We start from the raw sequence: 11,233 nt of genomic DNA, 5'->3' as shown, positions 1-11,233 counted from the left end.
CTTAAGCACCAAATCAGCATGTTAGAATGATTTCTGAAGGATCATGTGACACTGAAGCCTGGAGTAATGGCTATTAGGGCTGTCAATAGATAAAAAAAATTTAATCTAATTAATCACACCCTTTTTCTGTGATTAATCTCGATTAATCGCACACTTCATGAAATTAAGCATAGACCATTTATCCTGTTTCAAATGTTTATTTTGTCATCATTTGCTATATCCAGCAAAGTAAACCAAAAGACTGAAGGGTGATTCTCAAAAATCTGTATTTTCTGCTAGCTTTTTTCAAGATAAATTTAGATGTCTTTCCAAAAAAGGACACTTAGAAACTCCAAATGGACACCAAAGAACCAAATAATATAAGGAGCCCATATAAGCACATATGAAAGATATTAAAGCAAAATTGGGTTAAAGGGTTAGATAAGCAAAATTGGGTTAAAGGGTTAGAGTAGAAATTGTGCTTCAGTAATTTTGCGTTAATTGCGTTAAATTATTTTAATGCGTTAAGGATTGTAAAATTAATCGCATGCGTTAACGTGTTAAAAATGACAGCCCTAATATATATATCAATCATCATCATAACGTTCAGCTTTATTTGAGGGTACTCTTTGCATTTGCTGTTTGATAATGTGTTGATCTCTTTGACTCTCTGTCTGTTTCCATCTGTGCTTTAGGCTGTGTGGTGATAGCTGAAGCCTTCCTATGAGGTGAGCATATCTGTTTGGACCTCCGGCTCCCCTCCCAGTGCCAGCAGCAGCAGGACTAAGGGATGTCACAAGTATTCCTCCTTCTGACCCTGCTCAGTTTCTCCTCCTGCATCCAGGTCCGAGCTTATTCCCCTTCCTCTCTTTTTCTCTCACTCTCTCTTAAGGTGACCAGATGACCATGAAAAATTGTTCCGTCATCTGTGCAGTTACACACGAGCTCATGTTTGTTACGTACCTCTCAATTTTCTGAAGAGGAAGCAGCAGTTGTGATTCTTTATATCATACTTGTGTGATGTTTCTATTAGTTCAAAACATTAATTTATAGCAATCCAACCAAAGCCAAAATTAATTATCGGGACAAATGGTGCTCTGTAACTCCAAGACATGGGCAATGGCTCGTATAATCAGGACTGTCCTGATTTTATCTGGACATCTGGTCAACCTACTGTCTCCCGAACAGGGGCCTGACTAGGCCCTGCTTTATATACTTTATACTGCAGCATACTTTTAAGAAGATTATTTATTATGGAAATAATATACTTTAAAGGGATACATATGTAAGTTGGAACTAAATGTATTGCTACTGTATATGTAATTAAATGAAAATGTATTATAGTTTAAATTTATTTTAAATGTAAGTTTAGAGTGCTTTATTGACTCACTTAAGACTAAAGTACATCTTAAAATGTCATTTCATAATTACTTCTATTGTCTTTGAAATATGGTTAAAGTGTATTGACGAATGTGCTGACTACCATAAATAAACTTAAATATACTTTAATGTAATTTCTACTGAAACTTGTATATCATCTTTTTAAATATATACAGTATGTAACTTTACTCAGTTGTGAAGTTGCAATTTTGTACATTTAAAGTATATTAATATTTAAATGTGATATCAAATACACTGTTAAAATGATTATCAAGTACATTAAAAAATGCTTGTTAGTCAAATTAACATCAATAACATCAACACATCGAAATAAATGTACATAAGTGTAAAGATTATAAAAACATACTGATTTAAAATGTACTTTAAAGTAAAACATTTAATTTGATGTTATTACAAAGTGGACTTTTTAAAAGTGTGTTAATAATCAATTGTGAAAGTGTGTGTGTGTGTGTGTATATATATATATATGTATATATATATGTATATATATATATATATATATATACAGTATATATATATATATATATATATAATCTGCAAGTGCACTTCTTTTTCACAACGGTGCTTTTGGTTTAACCTTGAATGTTTTTTCTACTTTTTTTATTTGTGCACTGCATGCATTTCATTTTAAATAAATAAGTTTGAGTTATCTAGCCAGATAAATATACAAATAAAGCTGAGAACAAATAAAAATGCCACACACGCACCGCTCAGCTCTTTTTTCGAGTTGGCTAAGAGTCGGAGCATTATGCAACTCACTGAAGACCAGATTAGGCATTAATTCAGCATATTCATGTGAGGAAATAAAAAGAAAGAAAAACATCACAGAGGATCATTACTGAAGCCCAGCTTGCAGAACTTCTGCAGTCGCTGAATGTTATGGTTAGATTTCAATACTCTGTCCACACCCAAAATAAGTAGCGCAACACACAAGCTTTGTTGATTGTGATGGGAGTGTTCACTAGAGTCCAGACCCTAAACTGTTCTCATACAATCTAACTAATGTCACCCAGAGCTCTTTACTTCATATTTGAATGCTGCTTGCATGGTGGTTTGCTGTTATGATACTTACGTATATGTCTTTTTGTCACCATTTACTTCCATGGTATGGGAAAGACCAGCCTTGACATTCTTCTAGCTAACTTATTTTGTGTTTTAAAGAAAAAAAATTTTTAATTATAATATTTAATTCAATGTATTTTTTCATGTGGTCTCACTAATTGACTCTAGGTGTCATCTGCTGCATCTCTCAAAACATTGATGGCAAGATGGATGATGTATCGAGATGAATGTTTTCGAAATATTAGCAGAGAACCACCGATGACAGGTGAGTTGTTCAGCATCCTTCCACAAGTAATGGCTGGATTCACAGTGACGTTCACAGTCACAGTCTTGTGTAAGTTCAGATGGGGTCTTTCATAGACCCTGTTGACAGCCATGATAAAAGTGCACAGTGCTGTTAAGGGATGTATGTTGGAAAACACTGCTGAGACCTCTGATTAGGGGTCATGTCACATACTGATCCTGTCCAGCACAGCAAAGCCTAGGAGACTTTAACATTAATGGTTGTTTTCTAGGTCTTGTGTGCAACAGAACATTTGATAAGTATGCCTGCTGGCCGGATGCACTGCCCAATACTACAGTGAGTGTAGCCTGCCCCTGGTACTTGCCCTGGCACAAGGAAGGTAAGACTACTGGAAATATTATTTTTGGACTATTAAGATTTATTTTCATTGTGACATTTACTGTAATCACGGTTTAAAGGAATGGTTCACCCCAAAAAAAGGAAAATTTGCTGAAAATGCAAAAAATGTAGATGAGATTTAGGATCATATCACTTGCTCACCAATGGATCCTCTGCAGTGAATGGGTGCCGTCAGAATGAGAGTCCAAACAGCTGAGAAAAACATCACTATAATCCACAAGTAATCCACACCACTACAGTCCATTAATTAACATCTTCTGAAGTGAAAAGCTGTGTTTGTAAGAAAAAAAAAGTCCATCTGTGCATATGTCTCTCCTGATTCAGATGAGATCACTTTTTCATTGGAGAAAGTAATATTATGGATAGAGGTTAAAATGTCTTAATGATGGATTTGTTTCTCACAAACATGTAGCTTTTCACTTCACAAGCCATTCATTGATGGACTGGAGTGGTGTGGATCACTTGTGGATTATTGTGATGTTTTTAACAGCTGTTTGGACCCTCATTCTGATGGCACCCATTCACTGCAGAGGATCCATTGGCGAGCAAGTTATGTAGTGCCCAGTTTCTCCAAATCTGTTCTGATGAAGAAACAAACTCGTTTACATCTTGAATGGGCTGAGGGAGAGTGAATTCTTAGCAAATTTTCATTTTTGGTTGAACTATTCCTTTAAGATTTATTTACATTTACAAGCCAGTCTGGGCCATTTTCCATTAAAAGTTTACTTTTTGTTTGTCAGGTTACAAAAACAAAAATGAAACTTAAAACTTATTTACACTTGATTAAGCTTGAAATATGAGCAGTTTCAACAGTCAAAAGACTGTCTAGTACCCCTTCCTTATAATTCAGAAGATTAACAATTGTTTGTGTTATTTAACAGTTATTTATGGCTCAACATTTAATTAATCACAATTATACATATTGCCTCCATTATTCACATTGCATGTTTCATATTCTTTCCAATTTTGAGTGAAATATTAGCTGGGCATGTAATGACAGGTTGCACAATATTTATGAGTATGAGTAAATGCATGTCCATAATTGTGTGAAAAAAATGCTATATGTGGCTGCACTTTAAATAATGCACTTCTTTTAGCTTAGCTAATTTAACACCATATGCAGTATTCTCTAATGCACATATGACTCTCTCTTATGCACCCTGTGTGACCACTCAATCTGTGTATGTGTTTGTGTGTCAGTCCGACATGGGTTTGTGTATCTGGAGTGTGATGCAGACGGACAGTATAGCAAACAGAAGAATGCCAGCGAATGTGTATCACGTGACCCCGCACAAATCAACATGGTATGTGAGAAACACTGCAACTCTTTTGAGGCTAGATGAATAGGTGATTGTTATATTAAATATCTGTTAGCTCTTAAACGTTTTAAAGATGAATTATATATATTTTTTTATTTATCAAACATACTGCTGAAAATATTTATCAAAATAAAATTTAACCTGTAAGCTCCTAATATAACAGTACAATAAGTATACTGAAATATTAATAGAACTACAGTGTGTTCAGTGGATTGTACTGTTGTTTAACTTCATACCAATTGTTCAGCTGACAAAACATCTTTCCGAAGACTTTCAGTGGACAAAAACTCCATAAAACAAAGTTGTGAGTTTTAAATAAAGATGTGACCTCGGACCTTTATACAGTTCATGCCAATGTAAAGACTGTAAGTCTATCCCTCACAGCCTCGGTTTCATCCACCTTAAATTCAGTATGGCGTTCACCTGTGCATTTGTGTCATTGTCTGAGCAGATGATTTGTATGTCTATGTGCAGCAACACTACGGACGGGTCCTCAGTCAGTTCCGGACCATGTACACCATTGGATATTCCCTGTCTCTTGGGGCGCTGGTGCTGGCGTTGGGCATCCTGGTAGCCTTTAGGTAACATTCAAGCCAACTGGGAATTTATTCCTGCTGCTTACATTTTAATCTGAAAACGTGTTTAGCATCAGTTTCTGGATCTTTGGTTGTGGCAGTGGTTAAGGTGTTGGGCTTCTTTGTGTGAACAATGTAATGCTTTTTGATTTTTATTCATTGCACTCTGATCCCCACAGGAAGCTGCACTGCATGAGAAACAACATCCACATGAACTTGTTTGCCTCCTTCATCCTGCGAGCCTCTTCTATTCTCATCAAAGATGCCATGTTGGAAAGGCCTGATGACTTCCATGTTGGTCAAGACATCACCACTGAACTGGAGGTGGAGTGGCTGGTTAAAAACGAGGTGTAATAACCTGCTGTCTTTCTTTGTTACTGTTGTTATTAAAAGATGATAATATACTGTACTAACATTCAAAAGTTTGGGGGCAGTAAGATGTTAAATGTTCACCAAGACTGCATTTATTTTAAATATTAAAAAATGTAATATTGTGAAGTGTTCTTACAATTTAAAATAACTGTTTTCCATTTGAATATGTTAAAATGTATTCTATTTAATTTATTTCTGTAATGCAAAGCTGAATTTTCAGCATCATTACTCCAGTCTTCAGTGACACATGATCCTAAATCATTCTGATATGCTGATTTGCTGCTCAAGACACATTTCTTATCAATGTTAAAACAGTTGCTGCTTAATATTTTTGTGGAAACTGTAAAAATTGTTTCAGGATTCGTTGATGAATAGAAAGTTCAGAAAAACAGCATTTATTGGAGATAGAAAATGTCTCTTTTTTTATTGTCTTTTCATCAGTTGAATGCATTATCGCTGAAGGAAAGTATACATTTCTTTTTTAAAGAATCTTGCAAACCCCAAACTTTTGAAATGTGTTGTGTATCTAGATTCATACACATTTTTAATAATCCTATACCTATATAATTATTTTCAAAAGAATATTCTGGGTTATTTACAATTGAATGTCTATGGACAGCACGTTGTGTGAATTCTTCAATTAGGGGATTTTTCTGTTCCTGTTGGATGTGTTTTCAATAAGAAAAAAAGCATCATTCTACTTTTAAAGGTTGGATTTAATGTAATTTGTAAGAATCAGTGTCCGAATATTTATTGCTAATATATTAACAACTTTTGACAACTTTTATTCATGTAAAAAAATTTATTAGTATATATAAAAATTGTTAGTTTATGAGAACTATTTTGGTAACTAATTCATAATAATTAGCATATTCTGTACATTTATGACCAGATTCATTAAATAGGGCAAATTAGCGTGAGAGCACAATCCCATAATAGTTTTCGGATGATCTACTGACAATGCTTAGATTAATGACCATAGACACATCCAGATCAAATTAGCATCTGACACAGACATGTCAAGCACAACATGGGTTAAGACATGCATTTCTGGGTGTTAAATTATGCAAAACCAGTAAATTGACTACCACAAACCTCAGTATATGACATTGCATGATTGATTTAAATTCTCTCCTCCCATAAATGTTGTATCTTTTACAAATGCATATACAATAAGTTCAGCTGCAAAAATAACTGTCCACGCTTTTTAATTTCTAATGTTTTACTGTCTTTAGTAAATCCTAGCAGTAGTTTTTTTAAAGCCAAAAGAAGGTTTGCGTTTGCAAACATTACAAACATTTTACTGGAGTTTTCATGAGTCATTTAAGCCATTTAATTAAAAAAAAAAACTTTTACTTTCTGCTTTTAAGATCTTTCTATGCTAATATGCTGTCCATAAACCTTACAGTGTATTGTAAATGACCAAGAATATTCTTTGAAATGCATGTTAATATAGATGTGGGTTAAATACCTATTTACTGTGCAAATCTGAATGGAGACGGCAGGTTAAAATTTAGCCGAAAGCTTTCAGTGACCCAAAAACTCTGCGTTTCAGACGGCGGTCGGCTGCAGAGTTGCAATGGTGATGATGCAGTACAGCATACTAGCTAACAACTACTGGCTGCTGGTGGAGGGCATCTACCTGCACAGCCTTCTGGTCATGACAGTCTTGACAGAGAGGAATTACTTTGGCATCTACCAGTGTATTGGCTGGGGTGAGAGGTTCAGAGCTTTTACGCCGTGAACTCATTAGCAGGGTTTAAGAGCTTCCTCATACATAGCGTGTCCAAACAGAGCGCGGCAGATGGTTTATGCCTCGTATCACAAGGACTCTCTCTTTCTCCCTCAGGTGCCCCTCTGATATTCGTGTTGCCGTGGGTGATCGTGAAGTACTTGTATGAGAATGAAGAGTAAGTTCTAGAGCCATGTGGGATGAGTGTGTTTGCGACTGATGAAAGCCAGTGCTTGTGTGTTTTTTGCAGTTGGAGAGTTGGCCGACATCAGTACTCTGTCACTGTAGCGTTTGTTTTATAACAAATCAAATACATAAATTATGAACACATGCTGCCCAGATACTATGTCAAATGCTGTGATGCTACACAGATTTTCAGCTTCTCTATGATAAATTACTATTTAGCATTTTATATACCTGCAGCATCCACTCCAGTCTTACAAGTCTTGCATGTAACAGCCAACGTATCACATTGACCTTGACCAGTGAGTTACACAGTGCATTGTAAAATCTCATAAATCTTACAATCATTCACTGTTATTGTTGGAAGGGTTTTCAAGATTTACATTTATTTTAATGACCCTTTGTGGGTGCTGAGTTTACGTATTTAATAGTATCTATTTCATCCATATTCATCCAATCCAGTACATAATTCCCATAAGTTAGTCTGCTAAACATCAGATGTATTGTAAGTAGCACTCTAGTATTAAATCCTGTTGGTCCCTTAAAGGGTTAGTTCACCCAAAAATGAAAATTAGGCTGTGTTTTACTCACCCCCGAGGCATCCTAGGTGTATATGACTTTCTTCTTTCAGACGAATCCAGTCGGAGTTGTATTAAAAATTGTCCTAGCTATTCCAAGCTCTATCGTTGCAGTCAGCGGGTGTTGCAGTGCTAAGAAGAAAGTCCTATACACCTAGGATGCCTCGGGGGAGAGTAAAACACAGCCTAAATATCATTTTTGGGTGAACTAACCCTTTAAATGTAAAATGTATTTTCCATATGGTAATAGTTAAACATTACATTTTCTATATATTTTCTGTTAGAGCTGGATGATAAAGCTAAAAATAATATTTTTTATATGTTTCTGCTTCAACCATCCTTTCGGTCAAATAGACATATTTTTGCCTGCATATATGGTTACTAACATATTTTAAAACATAAAAAGTCACATTGGCACTTCCGTTAACATTTATTATGTGATGAAGCAACTCAATCAATTGAATTCAATCAACTGAATCAATTCAATTAAATCTATTTACTGATTCATGGAAATGAATTGAACTTCTGATGTTGTGAAATGTCTCTCCTTAATGAGGGGCACTCTCATGAAAGCATTTCAGTCTTGTGAGTCACAAAACTAGTATAATAACAGTCTTTAGGACTTAATGGACAAATAAAAAAAAGATTAACAAGATTGCAAATATTGTAATTAATAATAATTGCTTATTTTTTAGCATCAGCCAAGTGACTGTAAATATATTAAGAGTGTTCAGTATAAATCGTCTGTGAAAATGGAGTATGTTTAATTTTATTGAATGTGTACTTGTAGTGTGCTTCAGATCTTAAAGGTATATACTTTAGCCATATTTCAAAAACATTACAAGTTATGAAATTGCATATAAAGATGTACTTAAGTCCTATTGAAGTGGGTCAAAAACACTCTAAAGTTGTCTAATTGTATAAAATATAACTTATAAGCTGTAATACATTTTTATTTAATTGCAATTAACATGCAGCTGAGTGTCCCAAAAACATGACATTCAATTCACCCTTAAAGTAATAGTTCACCCAAAAAATTCCAAAACTGTATGAGTTTCATTCTTCTGTTGTACACAAAATTTTTGAAGAATGTTGGCAACCAAATAGCTGATGGTAGCCATTGACTTCCATAGTATTTTTTTTTTTTCTTGTCATTCTATAGAAGTCAATGTCTACCGTCAGCTGTTTGGTTACCCACATTCTTGAAAATATCTTCTTCTGTGTTCAACAGAAGAAAGAAACTCATACAGGGTTGGAACAAATTAAAGGTGAGTAAATGATAAAAAAAAATACATTTTTGGGTAAACTATCCCTTTAAGTGTTTTATTTCCATAATAAATTCTGTTTTTATAAATAAGTTTACTTCTGTAGCCCAGCCCCTTTTTTCTATAGCTCACCAGCAGGCACAGAGACTGACATAAATCATGTAGTTTGTATATCTGTGACTGCACTTTAATGTGTCATGGCCTGCTAGGGGTTGAGGACAGATTCATACTCTCCCGCACTCATCACCCCATCCATCCATCTGAACTTACCCGTCCTGAGCAGATAAAAGAATCATTCCTTCCTGTTGATAAATTTAGCATTATCCCCATTTAGGCAGCATGTCATCTGTCATGTGTCTGTGAGGCTATTTGTTGCAGAGTCGCTGGTTTTTTCCACGCTATCACTCCAGATACTGAGATAATGCTGCATTTTCAGTGTGCAGGTTTTCTGTATGCATTGAAATACTACTGTATAGTCAAAATGTGCAGTATGCAACAGAACGGCACACTGTAATGCACTTAATTTTACCTTCCATTTCAAGTGTGATTAATGAACCGCAATTAATATAGCCAGAATTTTAAACATCTAGTTCGTTGTGCATTATTTAATAGAACTGCAAAAAAATGTGTTATACACGAAATTGGAGTTTAAAAAATTAATAAAATAAAATTAAAAAATCATAATAAGAAAAATAACATGTTCTTGATGTACTGAATTTAAACAAATATGCATTATGAAGTTGTGTGTCATGTGGCAACAAATTAGCATATTGCTTTGCATAATGTACTGTTTTTACTGGGGGTTTTTTATATTAGGCAGTATACACAGTGTATGTAGAGCATCAGTAAAAAAAAAGTAAGCTGGCATTCCTTTATGAACATTATTCTGAACAGTATTACAGTATTCTCTACTAGTATTCTCCTAATTCTTTTAAGTGATGTTGAATGTGCTGTGATTCTGGCTACATGGTATTTTACAGTGTCCTTGTTACATGTTACATCTCCTTACTATAGTAATAACAGTAAATTATGCATAATTGCAAGCAACTAACCCTAAACCAAACACTAATGAATAACCCTATAGTAAATACATGTTGTTAATTAATATTACTTAGTACTAAATTGTGTAATTGCACTGTAACAATGACATCTTAAATCTTAAACACATTTAGACTTTATTAACTCTGTAAAGCCTGAAATATGAAATCATTGTAAGAAAAATTGATTTTTTTTTTTTCAGTTTATTGAACCTTTAGACAAAATATTGCAAATATCTGAAATAAAGTTTGCATATGTGATTTATGCTAAGTAACATTTTATGCATCAGGTTTTTATGGCTCATATAGTATTATATAGAAAGAATATGGAGCTCAAACTTGAGGTTGAAAAACACCTCAATTTTATTCAGAGGCCAAAACTGAGCAACAATATGCAATTTGCTGCAGTTTCTGATATTTATATGGCCAAAAAGATGAAATTCGGATAGCTTGTACTGTAAATCAATGAGATATTTATAACAGACTACTTAAATAAAATCAGTTGTCACTCATGTATATCTCACATAGATTAATATGTCTAATATGATATTTAAATGCTTCGTTTTATTATCACAGCTTTGTAGTTTTTATTGTTGAGGGCAAAAAAAATGCAATGCAATACAATGATGATTGAGAGACATACAAGTTGCTTCAGTAAACGTTTGTCTGTATTGTGTATATTTAATGAACAAAAGTAGGCCATCTATTTGCTCATTTGCAGTGATGTACTTGATCTCTTTTTGTTGATCAGATGCTGGGTGCAGAATATTAACATGGAGTACTGGTGGATAATTCGTTCGCCAATCCTGCTGGCCGTGTTGGTGAGTGCGAGTCTCGTTTATGTACATATCTGCCCGAGTGTCCCATAGTCAGAGCACTGCTAATAACACTTTACCTCCACCCTTGAAGTCAACATGAATTCAAAATTGCTTTTTAGCCTTGATTATCTAGAATGCTGGTGATTGGACAGGAAAGCAGAAGGAAAGAGGGGGAATGGTTTCAGGCCCCACAAACACAACAGCTCTGTATTACAGTATGTCATATGCTGATATCACAATTCCTAACCAATCAATGCCCTATGAATCAA

General features: G+C 34.5%; 1 protein-coding gene across 3 annotated transcripts in view; it reads left to right on the top strand.

The window, feature by feature from the left end:
* LOC107670515 (glucagon receptor-like) overlaps positions 1-11,233 on the top strand; it is a 73,756-nt gene that overhangs the window by 53,633 nt on the left and 8,890 nt on the right. For 2 of the 3 annotated variants that reach the window (XM_016463149.1, XM_016463150.1), the window contains exons 2-10: positions 675-823; positions 2,611-2,707; positions 2,958-3,065; positions 4,286-4,389; positions 4,879-4,985; positions 5,159-5,327; positions 6,907-7,066; positions 7,201-7,261; positions 10,898-10,967. In XM_016463149.1, the coding sequence (XP_016318635.1) occupies positions 770-823; positions 2,611-2,707; positions 2,958-3,065; positions 4,286-4,389; positions 4,879-4,985; positions 5,159-5,327; positions 6,907-7,066; positions 7,201-7,261; positions 10,898-10,967 (930 nt within the window). In that variant the 5' untranslated portion in view covers positions 675-769. The remainder of the gene's footprint in view (positions 1-674; positions 824-2,610; positions 2,708-2,957; positions 3,066-4,285; positions 4,390-4,878; positions 4,986-5,158; positions 5,328-6,906; positions 7,067-7,200; positions 7,262-10,897; positions 10,968-11,233) is intronic. The other variant, XM_016463151.1, reaches the window with a different exon arrangement.

Source organism: Sinocyclocheilus anshuiensis, unplaced genomic scaffold (assembly GCF_001515605.1).
Source record: "Sinocyclocheilus anshuiensis isolate Anshui unplaced genomic scaffold, SAMN03320099.WGS_v1.1 scaffold476, whole genome shotgun sequence".
In the NCBI taxonomy this organism is placed as follows: domain Eukaryota; kingdom Metazoa; phylum Chordata; class Actinopteri; order Cypriniformes; family Cyprinidae; genus Sinocyclocheilus; species Sinocyclocheilus anshuiensis.
The sequence above is the reverse complement of the archived record's forward strand: the minus strand, read 5'-3'. Positions and strand labels throughout refer to the sequence as shown.